The following is an 18,311-nucleotide window of genomic DNA, read 5'->3' as shown; positions in this document are numbered from 1 at the left end:
TAAAGTGAAACAAGGCAGTTTTAGCTATCTTTTCACTTGCCAGTGTGTTTAAAAACATGTTTAAACTAACATATATTAGAGGTGCAATATTGCTATCTTTAGTTTAACACTAGCTCAGCACAGTATTAAATAAATACTGTACCTGTAAAATAGTGACAATTACTGTAGTAAAATATGCCAGACTATATAACACTGAGACACAGATTGCACTGTAATGCTGTAAACAAAGTGAACTGCACATATCAAAATGGTGTCAGTCACTTATCTCGCAATCTCACGAAGATTACAGCACTGTTTCAAATATTTGGAGGTTGAACTTCAGCTCCACAAAGCGCTGTATAAGCGAAGCGCTGTAAAGTGAAGCGCTGTAAAGTGAGGTATACCTGTGTGTGTGTATATATATATATATATATATATATATATATATATATATATATATATATATATATATATATATATATATGTTCAAAAAAATCCATAGCCATTGCTTGTCACTACACGCATTTGTGTTTGAACGTGGTATCTAGCTATATACATTTAGACCTTGTGTTCTATTTGTCAATAGTCTCTGCGGTCCAAGCGGATAAATTTCATTCACTCATTTCTTAATTTTCACTCACAATACACAGTAGACACATAGGCTTCAGCCTATCAGGCTGTTTCTACCTTAGATGATCCTATCAGGGGGTTTGTTTCTCCTGTCTTTACACAAACACTTGCACTGATTGGTTTAATGAACAGGGGAGGGTTCTTTTCACCTTTAAAAGTTTGCCATTTTTGTATTGTTGCTTGTCAGAGGAAGGGACTGTTTGGTGTCCCGAAACGTCACAAATAAATACTTTTTGTTTGCACAGATGACCAAAGTCCAGTGAGTGCTTATTTATCTTTGGATATTTCTACAGCACCCTGGCAGCTGAGGATATATGTGTGTGTATGTTCAAAGTATCATACAGAAATTTCTTGCAAAGTAATGCCAAAAGGATGCCTTACATATAGGGAGAAGTGCACTGGTCATGATATTAACTGATGGAAATACATGTGCTACAGAATGATGGATAATGTTACAAAATGAAACCGTAAGCGATATAAGGATAGCCCATTAGGGAAGCATGATGTGACAAAATAATTCATTCTAAAGGTAGCACTAAATGGCTAACAGGACTAATATGTATAGAAGGTTTTTGTAAAATCATTACAAAATAAATACATAGTTAAAGACTAGAAGCGCTACTGGGTAGGCTGGGCCAAGCTGGCTACAATGTGAAGTCAGCGGACAAAAGAATCGAGGCTAGGGGAACAAGGGACATAAAAAAATTCTGCAAAAAACATATGATACAAATATAATAAAGTCAGGAGCCTAAAATAAGAATAATAAAAAATGAGTGACATATACCATAATAGTAAAATACAACATAAAATGCAAATAATAGGACAATATGGAAAAACCTAAATGTAGGAATAAGTGAATAGAAAAGGAACACTGGGGGGGGGGGGGTAGTAACATAAGGAACCTAGGGAGAAATGCTGCACCATTATGTTAAAAATGTATAACTAATGGACAGTAATGGAGTGATAGATGGGAAGGGGGCTTTAGTCTATAAATAGGTCTAAGTTGTGTCTCATATTTATGCCCCTAGGGAATTTTGGTTTGTAAGGTGAAGATCCAATAGGCTTCTTTCCTTAATAATTTGCCTATTCTATCACCCCCCCAATATCTCTCCTAATAAGATCAATACCCACAAAGTGAAAGAGATGTTTAGTGCGGGTACCATGGGAACGAAAATGCTTGGCCACAGGGGTTTTCGGGGTCTCCTCATCTAATGACAGCAAATGCTCCCTAATGCGATTTTTGAGGGGGCGTGTAGTGAGGCCCACATATTGAAGGGAGCACTGCTGGCATGTGATGAGGTACACCACATAGTCACTAATACAGTCAATCCTATTGTTAATATAAAAGACTTTATCCGTTTGGGAGGATATAAAATGATCAGTTTTGCTGGTATAAGAGCAACTTTTACAAGTGTGGCCACATCTGAATAAACCTTTTGCTGCTGTAAGCCAGTTAGAAGGCTGGGTAGGTTTATTAAAAAAATATGTTTTTTTAACTTTATCACCCACTGTGGGGGCTTTTTTTGCTACACATTTAATTTGGTTTTTGGATATGGTATTTAGCTTATTGTCACTCTGTAGTATCGGGAGATATTTGAGTACTATGTCACAGATATTGTGAAACTGTCTGCTATATTGAGTGGAGAACACTATGCTATCGGATGCCTGCTTCATGGTTTTTTTTGTTTTTATTATTAATACCAGATAATAGGCTTTGTCTGTCTATTTTACTGACTTCATTGCCTATTTTGGTCATTTTTTTTTTTTTTATTATAACCTCTCTCTTGTAAACGAGAGGTAATGAGGTTGGCCTGCGTTCTATATTCCGTAAGATTAGAGCAGTTAAGTAAGTGGGATCAAAACCAAGTTTAATGTAGGTATTGGGATCACTCAGTTGGGAGGTGGCTTCATTGATGTAGTCACAAGTATTTAGTATTACTACAGCCCCTCCTTTATCCGCCTGGGTGACCACAATGTTTGGATTCTCTTATAATTGCTTGAGAGCCATTCTTTCTGAGTGGGAGATGTTGTGTTTAATTGTGGTGTGTGATTCTCTCAAAGTGTCATTTTAATAGTAGGATATACCTCTGTACTGCTTCTTGGTACATCTCAATACTGGGGCTTCTGGCTTGGACCGGATAAAAGTAGGAACGATCTTTAAGTGAAAAATTATGTAAAAGAAACTTTTTTGATTGCATGGAAAAAAAATGACTGTTCTTTGGGATAATGTTCTACGGTATCATCAGTGGACAAGGATTCTAATAAAGTAAGTCTTTTTGGTGTAGACTGTCCCTTTTAAAGATGGAATTTTTGAAGAGCTACCGGTTTTGATGGTTTATCTGTGAACATCTTGTGGAAGTGGTCACCTTATTGATATGGACTATCATTTGTAGACTTTTTGTAATTTATGTATTTTTGTTATTGATTTTGGCGCCCCCTATTGGTGGAAGAATTCTTACTGTGCACACTCCTAGACCTCTAAAAAGCTAAAAAAAACAACAAAACATGTGACTCCCCCAGGGTGGATATTTTTGGACCCATATGTTTAGGTTATTCTCTGCTTCCCTCTAATTATGGGTGCCACAATGTTAATGTTCGTGCTGACACGTGTGTGTGTGTGTGTGTGTGGCGGCACCCATAATTAGAGGGAGTTGCATGAAAAGTATTTAGTGCTTAATGTCTCTTTAACATTATTCAGAAGGTTTTTCATGGGGTTTGTACTAGGATTCCAAAACCACGCACATTTCTCAAAACTCTTTCTCTTTTTTTTCTTATCACTACTGTAAGGGCACAGCTGACATAAACAATATATAACAATCTTATTATATAAATACATTTTAGGTGGGTTTATTTTCTCATTAATCATATTTGTTTATTTCTAGAGTGTTTGGAGAAAAATAGCACAGCTATGTTAACAAGCACCATAAAATTTATGGCATTATTTGATGAAGTGAATACATGCTTTCACAACAACATGCAGGTAATTGTATACTTTTTCTTATTTATTTAAATAGGTTAATGCTGCACTCATTCTCTTTTGTTTGTATGTGTATATATAATGTGTGTGTGTGTGTATATATATATATATATATATATATATATATATATATATATATATATATATATATATATATATATATATATATATATATATATATATATATATATATACGTTGATTGGAGTAGCCGTGTTAGTCCAGAGATTTAGATATCAAAATAACAAGAGTATTGCATGAGGGGGGCTTAGGTAACCTATTACCTAAGCCCCCTCATGATTTTTACGACACCTCCTCCTCTCCCTGCACTTTCTGTCTTCTTAGCTATTTTGTGTTTTAAGATATAATCTGTAAATTCCATTGAATTGGACAGTATTTCTCCAGACAGACTCTTCCGAAAGCTTGTCAACTTATAAATGTATAGTTAGTCCAATTAAAAAAAGTATCATTGCTCAATGCAATACTCTTGTATGTATGTATGTATGTATGTATATATAATATATATATTCTACATACATACACTCTCACCTCCTTATACATCTGCCAGGGTGTCAGGAATCACATGTAACATGGAATAGAAGCACAATCCGCACTCTTTGGGCTTGAACACAAATAATTATTTTATTGTATAGAGCATTTTCGGGGTCAGATCACCCTTGATCTGAGGAATTTGACCCCAAAGCCACCAATCAGCAAGCCCTACCCAGGGTGCTGAACAAAAAATGGGCTGACTCCTAAGCTTACGTTACTGCTTTATCAAATAAACATACCAAGAGAACGAAGAAAAATTGATAATAGGAATAAATTAGAAAGTTGCTTAAAATTGCATGATCGATCTGTATCATAAAATAAATAATTTGGGTTTCGTATCCCTTTAATAATTTCAAGATGTTTTGGGTATAATTTGTTTTTCCGCATTCATTGTAGCTCATTTTACATTAATCCGATCAGACTGGCCTATGTTGTATGATGTTAGCCAGACATAATCAAGGAGCAGTAAAGGTCATGCAAGGTTTACATTCTACCTCAGCTTATCACTGCATAGTAACCTTTTTCTTCTTGGTTACAAAAGTTGTTTTCACCTTGTCAGGTTTCTAAGGGAGGTTGCAACTGTATGGGTTTATTCCAAAAAGATTCATCTGTCCCACTATTTCTGATTGTTAAGACATTCCCAAGGGAGACATTTTCTCCACTGAAACTGGACTGTAATCACAGAAACAAAATGGAGATCGGAGCAATTTTGTCACTCAAAAAATAGTTATTTCAGTGTGTGGGAGTTTTATCAGCGTTATGGTGCATAAGTTGTAAAAGAGGTATTTGCAGTATGACATTAACAGAGTTAGTACTGCATTGGGCAGAGTGTCATTTAAATGGACATAATACTTATATATTACCTATATGCTAAATCACTTGAAAGTGATGCAGCATAACTGTAAAAAGCTGACAAGAAAATATCGCCTGAACATCTCTATGTAAAAAAGGAAGATATTTTACCTCACAATTTCCTCAGCTCACCAGAGTAAGTGCTGTGTAAAAAGTTATACTTCAGTTACTTGCCCAGCTGCAGGTAAAAAAAAAAAAAAAGGAAGAAATGAACAGCAGCCAATCAACAGTGCTGAGGTCATAAAGTGTTTTACTGTGATCTCATGAGATTTCACTTAACTCTCATGAGTTTTCATAGTAAACTTACTTAAAATAAATAGGGAAACAACCTGAGTGTGCATGAGGCACAGCAGTTCCCGGGACACTGGGGTGTGAATACTTAAAGGGACAGTTTACTCAAAAATGTTCTCCCCTTTAATTTGTTCCCAATGATCCACTTTACCTGCTGGAGTGTATTAAATTGTGTACAAGTATCCCATTAACCTTATATTGGCATTTCAATTAGTGTATTTAGCCTGTGGTATCCCCACCCATCCTGAAAGTTTTTGGCCACGAGGCCAAGCTGTATTAACACAGCCAGTAGAAGAAATTACACTCCCAGTGGGCTATAGAAGAGATAAGGTAATAAAATTTAAATTTTCCATTGTTCTCTCCAAGTATTGGTGATTGGTTTATGGACAGATATAAGATTAAAAAAACAGGTATATTTACACAATGTGATAAAGTAATGAGATCTGATTATACCTACAATCTCAACCCATTTTATTAGGTTGTGGCTTCAAAACACAAAATCAGCTAATTCATATACACAAATAAACCTTAAAAAGCAAATCTCATACATTTTATACTCAATTGGAAACACATTAAGGGAAAAACTATTTTAGAGTATACTGTCCCTTTAAGACATTTTGAGGTAAAAAGTCTTTCTTTTTTACATAGTTATGTTCAGGTGATATTTTCTAGTTAGTCTTTTCCAGCTATGCTGCATCACTTTAAATTGTTTCAACATTTGGGTATCGTGTCCCTTTAAGGGAAGTTTCTGCAGGATGGGGAGAGTAATTTTATATGGCAATCCGAGTACACTAAAGAATTTTCCCAAGTTTCTTTCTGACTCCAAGTGGCATGAAGTTCAGTAACCATTGGTGAATATGCAGTGGTTCTGTATATGAAAATATGGGATTTTCTTCGAGACAAAGTCAAAATTAAAACTTGAAGGATTTAGATAGCGCATGTCATTTTTAAAACACTTTTAAATTACTTCTGTTATCAAATCTACTTAGTTCTTTTTCTATCCTTTGAAATGTACATATTCTCAGCAGCAATGCACTACTGGGAGTTAGCTGGTGATTAGTAGCTACACCCATTTGTCATTGGCCCACCAGATGTGTTTATGATGCCAGTAGTGCATTGCTGCTGTGTAGCTGACTGTGTTTTCTGCAAGTAATAGTGCAATAATAAAATCTTGTATTTTTAAAGATCAGTTTTATTGAAAAATCAAGATACAAAGTAGCATATATACCAATAATAATAACACATACGAGAATTTTCATTTTGCACTTGTATATATCCTGTTTTCTAAAAATAAAACTTCCCACTCTAGAAGTATGAACTGATATCTAAATACCACAGACCCCGGTTATTCACAGACACTTTATTATACCGTTTTTAGTTTTATATTTTGACTAATGAAAATGGGATTCTTTTTTTTTTTTTTTCAGGCGCCTTCAGTTTATGTGCAACAACGAAATCTCTCAAGAGTATGTGCAAACTGTAGTGCCATTTACAAAAATCTCAGTGCTTTGTACAGCGAGCTAGAAAACGCAAATGAGTTGTGCATAGACCTGGAAGATGCAGTAAGTACTGTTAAAAGTATATATTTGTTACGTGTCTTCACTATTAAAATGTATCTACCATGTTAAACTGCTCATGTTAAAGGCATAGGCACAGGGCCGGACTGAGACCAATCAGGGCCCCGGCAAGAATTCGGGAAGGGCCCACACTGACCCAAATGTATTCAAATTTATGCACATGAACATGGTAGCCTTCCTGCCCTGCCCCCCCCCTAGAACCCCCAACATCAAGGGCCAGAGACAGGGCTCCCAACCTCCAGGGCAAACCCCACACTCCCTAGCCCTTACAGCAACAGGACCCCCCTACACTCTAGAGCCCACAAGTAACAAACAGCACATCCAGGCATAAGGCCCCCACTAAACCCATAAATAAAAAGAGAGAAGCGCTCAACATGGGAATAAACAATAGCATAATAACTTGTTCTGTGGCTAGTTACCACCCAAGAAGCAGCCTCTTTTTGCTCAATATGTGCCTTTCACAGAGAAGAACTTTCCTGAAGCATATCAGTCTAATCCTGACTTCACAGTACAGTCCAGCCCCAAAATACCAGGCAATCCCTCTCTGAACGAGAGAAACAGCAAAACCCCGGATGTACTTTTCAGCCTATTGTGGGCCTTGTGGGTACGTTTCAGCCTATTGTGGGCCTATTGTGCAGCCATATCCCTCTAGGCACACTGAGCAACGGGTCCACGTCTGGATTACTGCATCACACTTAGGGAGACTTCCCTAAATGTCATAATTTGCATTAATAAAAAGAGAGAAGCGCTCAACCTGGGAATGAACAATAGCATAATGGCTTGTTCTATGGCTAGTTACCACCCAAGAAGCACCCACTAAACCCATACTTAACTGCTTAGTTACTGATAGGGCAGCTGCTTAAGCAGCACACTAGGCTACATGGAGATGCCATTTTTGGGCCCCCCTACAGGCTGGTCCTTCGGTCCGATTCTATTTGCCCAGCTGATCAGTCCGCCTCTGCATAGGAAACACAAAATATTGTATAAAACATTTATAATATGCAAATAACATGTATTAGCAATGCTTTTTTGTCTACCTGTATTTTACTGATAAAATTCTTATTGCTGCCAAACCCTTTGGTCTCCTCATTATGCATGACATATAAGGTTGTTGTACCTGGGTAGAGCAAACATGGTAGCCTGAATATGTGCAGTCTCCATTGTTTGGGACCGACACGTGTGCATTGACTAGTAACAATGTGGGTGTTATTTCAATGTTGGTCTGGAGTATGTTATTGAGGCTTCTATTGATATATTTCCAATATTATTGGATTAGTGGACAGGACCACCAAATGTGGGACAAAGTCCCTATCTCCCCATACTGTCTCCAACAGTGTGGGGAGGATTGTGGGTATATGCTGTGTAACCTATGGGGCATCAGGTACCATCTAGATAGTAGTTTGTAATTCATTTCTATTCTGTTTTGGGATAAGGATGATTTTTTGATAGTCAGGGAGATTTTTTCCCATTTCTCATCAGGTAGTGTGATGTTTAGTTTCCCATTTTAGGACACAAGTTGGTCTGTAATCTGGGAATGGACGTTGTAGTAATTTATGAGTGGCTGATGAATTTTAGGATTTTTGCAAAGCACTTCGTATGGTGCGAGTGCTCTCGTTAGATCTGCCTTATGTGGGCTGGTATTGATAGCATGCCTCACTTGAAAGTAGGGGTACCGTGTTTGAAAGGGAGGGCCTAATTTTTCTGCTATATCTATTTGTGTACGCATTTGCCCCTCAGAGAAGAGCTAATGTGCCGGTATTTTTGTTTTTGATGCCATTTATTTTAGGGTCTTGTGCGAATTTAAGTTGACTGAATAATGGGTTATCAATAAGAGTTGTCATTGGTGAGATTCGTGTTGATATTGTATGGTTAATGGAGATTGTGGTGTCCTACACTTTTAGTGTGCCTGCTATATAGTAATTGATGTGTGTGTTGGAGGGTCTATGTTTTAGTGTTGTCCAGCATAGCTCACCTAGACTTTTTCTTCCTATCATCTGGGCCTCCAGGTATGTCAATGGTTTTGCAGGGAAGTATGATTCCATGCAACAATTCGGGCTAAATGATTAGCTCTATAATAATGTAGAATACAAGGGGCTTCTATACCTCCGTTTTCTTTGGTTTGATACAAAGTCTCTTTCGGGATTCGTGCTTTGCGCCTGGACCATATTAAAGACTCAAGCAATTTTTGTTATGTGTGGAGATAACATTTGGGCAAGTCTAGGGGCAGAGCTTGAAATATGTATAGATATTTTGGTATAGTAATTTTAATTGCGTGTGCTCTTCCTGTCCCATGATAGATGTACCATGATTCTAACAGTTGGCTTCTTTTTACAATGAGATATAGTTTAGATTATATAGTTCTGATATTTGTGTTGTAATGTTGATCCCTAAATATTTTATTGTGGGTTTAATTAAAAAGTCTGTTTCTGGTAATAAATTGTATGTCTGAGTTGGGTAGGTTGACTGGTAACAATACTGACTTGTCCATGTTTATGGAGAAATTTGAAACCTTGTTGAATTTATGAAATTCTGTGAGTAGTGCAGGATGGAGTCGATTGGGGATTGTACAGTAAATGTCATCAGCGTAAAGCAGACACTTTTGGTGTATGGGGCCGATGTCTATTCCTTTGATGTCTGGGTTTTATCTTTATATAAGTAGCAAGGATTTCGACTGTGAGAGTGAAGAGGAGTGGTGATAGGTGACAACCCTGTTGGGTACCATTTGAGATGGGGAAACTAGGTGATAGAATTCCATTAGCTCTTACTTTAGCCGTGGGTTCTGTGTAAAGTGCTTTAATTCAAGTAAGGAAGGCTGTTGCGATGACAAATTTCGGCAGGGTGGACCACAAACTCCCAGTCCACCCTGTTGAAGGCTTTCTCTGCATTGGTGGTGATCAATACTAGTGGGGATTTATTGGTTGAGGCATGTAATAGAGTTTGTAATACTCGTATGGTATGATCTTTGGTCTCCCTTCCAGGGATAAAGCCCACTTGGTTGGTATGAATAGGTCAGGTAAGATTCTGTTTAGTCTTTGCGATAATATTTTGGCATATAGTTTCACGTCTACATTAAGTAATGAAATGGGTCGGTAATTAGTGACTTGATCGGGTGATTTTTCCTTGTTTTGGGATAACTGATATTGTGGCTTCTAGCATAGGTTTAGAAAATGTAGTGGATTGGTCAATTGATTGATATAACTCTTATAAATGGGGGCTAATTGATTGTCTAAATATTTGGCAAAATTTGGAGGTAAAGCCATCTGGGCCTGGGGCTTTGCCTGTTGGCAATAGTTTTATGGCTTGGTGGATTTCTTGGATAGTAATAGGTGATTCAAGTTCTGTCGATTGTTCCGGTGATAGGGTAGGGAGTTGTAGTTTAGTTAAATAAGATTGGATTACTTTTATTATTTTTATCCCATTCTAATGGGGTTAGATTATATAAGGAGGTGTAGTAGTTGGCAAATTGGGTTCCTATGTCAGTACTACTGGAGTATATTTTGTTTTTTGTCCCTGACATTTTTTCTTTAAGGATCTGGCCATTAATTGACCTGCTTTGTTAATTTCAGCAAATATTTGGTTCTTTTTGTAAGGGCTCTTAGGTGTGCATTTTTGATTCGATAGTTATTTAGTGCTTCTCTGGAGTTTTGTAGCTACGTGAGGAGTGGCTGCGAGTTAGGGTTTATCTTATGTGCGTCTTCTGTTAATAGGAGTTGATTAGAGAGTGATCATTGTCGGTGTGTGTGTGTGTGTTGGATGCCTCTTATCTAGCATTTGTAAGCCTCCCAGTTGATAGAGGGTGATGTCTGATTGGGGTCATTGTGGGTGAAGAATTCTGTGATTTTGGTAATCAATAGTGGGTCTGTTAGTATATAGTCACTCAGCCTCCAGGTATTCTTATTGGGTGGTTTTGAAAACCATGTAAAGGTGCGGAGTACCATGCTATGGTCTGTCCATACTGTGTGGGATATTCGTGATTGAATTAATGATGACAATGTGTTTTGGTCGCAAAAGATATAATCTATTCGGGAGTATGTGTGTTGGGGGTTAGAGAAGAAGGTGTAGTCCCTGGTTGTGGGGTGGGAGATCCTCCATGTGTCATGAAGAGGGATAGATCGTAATTCTGCCCAATTTGCTTTAATTTGTCTATTACGCATATATGTATGGCCTGTTGAGGTGTCAAGAGTTGGGTCTATCGGCAAGTTATGGTCCCCCTCTAAAAATGATCGGTCTTTTAGCTATGTCTAGTATGCAGTTGGTAACTGAGTAAAAAAAGGAGGGTGGTCGTTGATTAGGTGCGTAAATGTTAACCAGTGTCGATGGTCTACCGTAGAAGAGTCCTACCAAGATTAGGAGTCTGCCTTCTGTGTCAGTACTTTTTATGTAGTAGCTCAAAGGGGGGTTTCCCGCCCCCCCTGAACTTAGTGTTGGTCATAGTATAATTTGGATAGAGTCGGCTCTTTGTTTTTTGTAAAGTGTGTTTTCTGTAACAATATAATGTCTATTCTACGTTTGTAGAAGTCAAAGAACGCAGTTGAGCGCTTTTCAGCTGATAGGAATCCTTTTAGGTTCTGAGTAGCTATATTAAATTGGTCATGAGAGGTCGTGGTGGCATATGTTAGTCTATAGTGATAAGTCTTGTGTTTCGGATTCTAGAGTGGTTTTGTTTGTGGAGATTTGTTTCTGAACTATATTGTTTTAGATGTGTTATAGGAAGGGATATGGGTTGGGTAAAATGGGGAGGAAGGAGGGTGTAAGGTTAGAGCTGTGATGTATGGAGTTCTTGGGAAAGACCCGTGTGTCAAAAGGGGTATTTACACAGGTGGATGGAGTCCGCAACCAAAGTGGGTAAACATTAAATATAACATTTTTAAATGCCCAACATGGGCAGTAGATTATACAATTAAGTTATAAGCACATTTGTCCATAACATAATGGTCTGGCTAGGCTAACATTTGCAGCTAGAGATCTGACTAAATTAACGAGCTAGTGGCAAACTAAAATTGTACTGTTTTTGCTAAATTAAGTGAATGCAACAAAACTAACATAAACATAAACGATGTGCTCTTTCTAAGGGTACCTCATCCATCACTATTGAGTTAGCTATTGCTAGTGACTGGAACAAGCTTTGAAGATGGTCTGGTATATCCTCCCTATTGATGGTTTCTGGAATACCCCGTATTCTGAGGTTGTTTCTACGCATTCTGTTTTCGATATCAAGTTTGTTTTCCAGATCTGTCAGTTATTGTTGTTGGTTAGTTATAGTGTGTGACATCTCATCCATGTCTTTTAACTAGCTCTTCCCTGTTGTCTTCCAGTGCCTCTACCCTGAACCCCAGTTCATTAAGTTCTCTTTTGAGGTCAGCATATTCCTCTCTGATGCAGGTTTTCACTTGGCTGATCAAGGCCTCTATAGCTTTCAGCGTAACTGGATTGTCTTCTTCTTGTATTGTTTTAGCTGTTGAACTGGGGTGTTCAGGTGGTGGGATTGAGTCTGTGATTCTTCTACAGATGATTTGTTTATATCTCTGTTTTTCTATGTTTTTGAAATAGGTATTCATAGAGCTTGCTGCTAGAGTCACGGGTTTAGTGAGTTTGTCTTCTTTAGTTGTTCTGCGTTGCGCAATATTGACGCCGTGTACATTTGGTGCTTTAGTCTTGTTTTGTAAGATTTGGTATTTAGCTCAAAGTTAAAAGTACACTAAAACCAATTTTTTTCTTTCATGATTCAGATAGAGCATGCAATTTTAAACAACTTTCTAATTTACTCCTATATTCAATTTTTATTTGTTCTCTTGCTATCTTTATTTAAAAAGCAGGAATGTGATGCATAGGAGCCGGCCCATTTTTGGTTGAGAACCTGGGTTATGCTTGCTTATTGGTGGGTAAATGTAAGCCTCCAATAAGCAAGCACTATCCATGGTGCTGAACCTAAAATGGGCTGGCTGCTAAGATTTACGTGCCTGCTTTTAAAATAAAGATAGCAAGAGAATGAAGAAAAATTGATAATCTGAGTAAATTAGAAAGTTTATTAAAATTTCATGCACTTTTTGAATTGTGAAATAAAATAAAATTTGAGTTCAGTGTCCCTTTAATAAATGCAGATTGCAGAACTTAGTGAGTTAGGGGTAATGGATAGACTTTCTTAGGCCTTGTTTGTGGTGTTTGGTATGTTATAGGCTTCAGGCCATGTGCTATTAAATGTCAAGCTGTTTGTTCTCTGTTTCATTTTTACATTGCTTCTTAGCAGCCAGGCTTTAGTGTTACAGACTTTTCATTTGCCAGGTAAAGCATGGATTTGGTTGCTAAATACGTATAGTAGCAGCATTTAAGCTTTTATTATACTCGGTGGATGGGTCTGTGATAGCGTTATAGTGCGTAATGGCGGTTTAGTCTTAACATCATTTGATGATTTTTACAGTGTGCTTGCTGCAAGTGCATCAAAGAGCAGATATTCTAGGCATTCTCATTTAACTTCGAGCAGGATCTTTCAGTGCACTTCTGGTGCGTGCTTCAGTTACGGCCCAATTACTGCTGACAATCGTGCCCTCTTTCTGCTGTTGTAAGACTGCGGTGTTGGTTTAAAAATGTTCCAGCCAGGTCTCCGGTCTGTTGTCTTCAGTATGCTCCTGTTTTATGTGCTTAAGTCGGGTTTGTATTATGTTTTGCCGCCGACTCCGTCACTTTTGTGCTTGGAGCTCTAAGCAAGTGCGGCCATCATGGGAGACCACAAGCTCCGCCCCCAAGCCTATTTTAGTTGATCTCACAGACAACAGAAACAAATGGAAAATCCTCTAAGAAGTCTTAGGGCTAGAATGTGCTTTATTTTCAGCATGGTCCCCAATTGTAGTGCTGTTTTTTTCATGAGACGTATAGCCATTATCTATAGCGCACACGGTAAACGCCAGCATGGGAGTTATTGTTTTTGTAGCTATCATGGTAACAAATTGCATCAGATTGACTTTTCAAAATGGCAGCATTTAAAATTCTGAACAAAGATCAATGAAATTACACAATAAAAAGAGGCTAATAGTTGTTGCCAGGTGATCGATATTATTGTGATGATCACAGCTATAAGGTCATTATTTAGATGTGGAACACAAATTGTTCAAATGAGGGTGAAAGGTGTAATAGGGTACTTTGCTACCAAAGCCTTGAGATATTTGTTATTTTTATGTTTTTGTTTTATGTGCATATGTTTTTTTTTTTTTTTTTTCCAAGTGATTAAATTACCCCCTTAACCCTTTAAGGACACAGCTTTCAGTTTGCTCAATTGTTTTATGACGGAAAAATTCCGTCATATGTCCTTAAGAGGTTAAAGTTAATGTAAATTTGAATGAATAAGTGCCTGATTTTTAAAAATATTATTAAATACAGGGGCCCTTTCATACTTAAAAATTTACATTGAAGCATTTTTTTTTTTTTTAATAAAACCAGACTGGCGCTCCTCTGTACTTAGCACCTCAATGACGAAACCGGCTTCCTCCAAGGCGTCCAGCTCATGAGGTCACGCAACGATTGGAGGAAGCCAGTTTCGTCATCGATATGCTAAGTACAGCATGAGAAGCGAGCGGAGGATCGCCGGTCTGGTTTTCCTAAAGAAAAAGGTAAATATAAAAAAATAAAAAAAATGCTTCAATGTAAATTTTAATGAATGAAAGTGCCCCTGTTTTTGATAGTATTTTTAAAAATTTACATTCACTTTAAGTAATTTGGATGTAGATCTACGTCATGTGGTACTTAATCCATTCTAGATCTAGGTTTAACATGTCAAGTGACAACCGAGACTTGCTGCTTGTGGGTTTCCAGCATCTGCCCTCATATGGTAAAAGAGCATGATCAGTGCTTCATTACTATATGAAGGCAGATTTCCAGATTGTTACAGACAGTGATGTTAGTTTGTGACCCAGGTTATTTATTTTCTTTATATTTTACAGCTTGTATCCCCTCATTTAAGGGGCTGTATGAGTGTAAGAACCCCCTTACACTTCTGGGTGCTTCCTAGCTGTGTGTGGTTCCATCACTCCAAGTAATGATGTCAGAGGATCCAAACCATCTTGGGGTTACGTGGAGTACCTCTTATATCCACATGGAATTAGTGCCACTCACAGAGTATGACATAATGGGATCCTCTATGAAAACAGAGGATAACACTTTCTTTAACCTCTTAAGTGTGGAGAATGACAAACTATTATGTAAAACAGGGGTTTTCTTGTGCTGAAAATTATACTTTTTATTTTTTGTTGTGGGTCACTGTTTACTTTATAGATTTGTGGGATTTGTGTTTATGAGCCAGTAGGCGTCTATCACTCATACCAGCTTCATACAGATGTGAACTTCCTGACATTTTTAAAATCAAAATTAATATATGCATACTAGAAGTTAAATTAACTGAATGTTCCAACATTACCAAATGTTGCCTGTGAAAGAAAAATTTAATCTCGATGCAAAGCTGCTTTAATAATTTGAGCTAGTATAGCTTTCATGTACTTAAAGGGATAGAAAGGTTAAAATTTTAAATGTGCATGTGTATATTCAAATTGTAAATGAAAACAGTTTTGCAATTTACTTCCATAAGCAGAAATGCTTCTACGAAAAGTTACTACTGTTTTTAAAGTGGTATACACATGTATGCTGTGAGTGTTCCATCCATCGGTATTCAAACATCACATCTCAGAGAATCAGCTGTGGTTTGTATGACACAAATTGTGTTCACTTATACAATATACACTGCTATCCTGATCCTCTATTCACATGTAGCATATGTGTGTATGCTGCTGAAACAGTAATAACTTTTACTAGAAGCATTTTTGCTAATAGAAGTATATTGTAAAAATTCTATTTAAAATTGAAATGCATTCATGCTCATTTCAATTTTGACCTGTCTTTCCCTTTAAGTTCTATGTGAAAATATTTATTTTTCTTTGTTAATTCAGACAGATGTGAGTCATAGGCCTGGTCCATAGACTTTCCCACAGCCCTATTCTAAAGCGTTTTTAATAATTAAAGGGACACTGTACCCAAAAATTTTCTTTCGTGATTCAGATTGAGCATGAAATTTTAAGCAACTTTCTAATTTACTCCTATTATCAAATTTTCTTCATTCTCTTGTTATCTTTATTTGAAATGCAAGAATGTAAGTTTAGATGCCGGCCCATTTTTGGTGAACAACCTGGGTTGTCCTTGCTGATTGGTGGATAAATTCATCCACCAATAAAAAAGTGCGAGGTGCTTCCTGTAGGAGGAGGAGCTAGCAGGAACACGAGAAAGTAGCGTGTTACCTGCAGGAGCTCGATGAAGAGCTAACTCCCGTCGAGGTCCATTGTTGGAGTACATCTTACACTCCCTAGGACACTACCCTATGGTTTTTAGGGTCAGACTTGGAAGCACAGCAGAAGCCGTCAAGGGCTCATTCGCTTGAGCCGCAACCGATGCAGTTATTATACTCCAGCTCCAAACATCTGAGAGCGGAGAGGGAAACCGCAGTACAGAAAGTACTAATCCCAACCCAGGAGACATTTACCCTCTCACTAATACAAGGGGTAAGGAGCAGTAATATTAAAGGCTGCTTAAGTGGCGAGGACATTTCTAATCACGAGACTCGCAAACTCTCTGGCTGACTCTTCTGACGGAGAACCGGACCAATTTCCAGGCAAATTACTGCTAACGATACTATCATGAGAGAATAAGCAAGCTTGGGAGCTGGAACAATTTATTGCTGTACTTCAAGTCGCTACGTCCACTTATGCATCTAGAATCTGCCGGATAACTCTAATCCCTTATGCCCGCTTTTAAGCAGAGGTAAGCACTTTGAATTCACGCCGCAAAGATCTTCTCTCTCTTCACATGTTACCATCGGCAGCCAAGCACTGGGAATGTTTCTATGTCTCTGCACTCCTAAGCAGTTTTGGCTCTACACTGTAATGCCTTCTGTGTGCTCCATCTACGGATGCTGGGATTACCTGCCGCTCGCCTCATTACAACCGTCTGGCTCTGGGGTAAGAATTTGAATGCTTGTAAAGGTAATCACTGATGATTAAAATGTGTTACTGACTGTATGCTTTTGGCTTTACAATACGCTGCAAGGTTTACAGCTCTCTACTAATCATTGTGTGGGAGAAAAGCTACGCTGTGAATCATATTGTTTATTAGCGCACAGTTTGCTGCTTGCCTGCTATTAAAAAGCCACATATTCTGGCTGAATGTCTCTGCTATACAATACTTATTAATCAGTGCTTGCTAAAGAAAGTTACGCTGTGAACCACACTGCCTATTAGCACTCTGCTTGCTTGCTACTAAAGAGACATACACACTGACTGAATACTTCTGCTATACAATACGCTGCATGTTTTACAGCTTCTTGCCAGGAAAACTACGCTGTGAACCACACTGCTTACTAGCACTCAGCCTGCTTGCCTGCTATTAAAGAGACATACACACTGACTGAATACTTCTGCTATACAATACGCTGCATGTTTTACAGCTTCTCATCAATCGGTGTTTATCAGGAAAGTGACGCTGTGAACCACACTGTTTATTATCACTCAGTTTGTTGCCTGCATGCTACTAAAGAGACATTCTTAAAGTACCTAGCTTTGTTTCTGTGCTGTTAATAAACCTGGCATTTCATCTGCATTGAAGTTAATTTGCCATATGCCATATCATCTATAAATACAGTGTTTCTAGAAACTTTGTCATTTGCTAAAGCGACTTAAGTATCTGTGGAAGTCTCTGCAAAGCCCATTGAGAATTGTTCATAGAACTCCACTCTATTTGTATTCTCTATACCACACTATTATATACAACCATCATCTATAATAGTGATGATATAGCTTTTTATAAGGCAAAGAGTCCTGAGCCATCAAGACCCGGATTTACAGTCTTAAAGCTGTACATACACAGGATTATATTTCAGCACCATAGCCGATCAACGTGGCATAATTTGCTACACTCATATGCTTTCCTGGGTCAAAGGATAGAGATTCCCTGTCGTTTAGAGTGAGGCGGAAACAGAAACGCTCGAAAGTAGAGATATTGTGGTCTATATACTGCCGTCGCTGGGGGAATAGGAGTCCCGAAGGATTTCAGGATTCCAGTTAATCTTGACCAAACAACTAGGTTGGAGATTACAGCCGCATTAGGTGCTAGAGACTTTCTTTCTTACAAGTGCGGGGCTACCGAATCATTTGCTGGATAAAACAAGCTGCTTGTGGTTAAGCTCCCTGCACATCTATCATAGACTCCTACAGTTGGTCAGGACTGTAAATATTTTTCGGGACACTACTCTACTAAAGAAATTTCAGCAAGCTTACATAGAATTTTTAAAGCGTGCAAGTATTTTTTTCTGCTTTTTTTTTTTTTTTTTTTTTTTTTTTTTGGGTGCTATATGATCACACAGTCAGTACTTACGAGAGTGAGACCTCTCTATATTGTTAAATAGCCATCTGAATGTTTTATT

General features: G+C 37.9%; 1 protein-coding gene across 1 annotated transcript in view; it reads left to right on the top strand.

The window, feature by feature from the left end:
- The window catches only part of OSTM1 (osteoclastogenesis associated transmembrane protein 1), a 59,467-nt gene that overhangs the window by 11,949 nt on the left and 29,207 nt on the right, over window positions 1-18,311 (top strand). The window contains exons 3-4 of the mRNA XM_053710607.1: window positions 3,492-3,589; window positions 6,707-6,841. Of these exons, the coding sequence (XP_053566582.1) occupies window positions 3,492-3,589; window positions 6,707-6,841 (233 nt within the window). The remainder of the gene's footprint in view (window positions 1-3,491; window positions 3,590-6,706; window positions 6,842-18,311) is intronic.

The sequence above is a fragment of the Bombina bombina genome, chromosome 4, assembly GCF_027579735.1.
Source record: "Bombina bombina isolate aBomBom1 chromosome 4, aBomBom1.pri, whole genome shotgun sequence".
Taxonomy (NCBI): Eukaryota; Metazoa; Chordata; class Amphibia; order Anura; family Bombinatoridae; genus Bombina; species Bombina bombina.
Note: the sequence above shows the minus strand (reverse complement) of the source record. Positions and strands in the feature narration are given on the sequence as shown.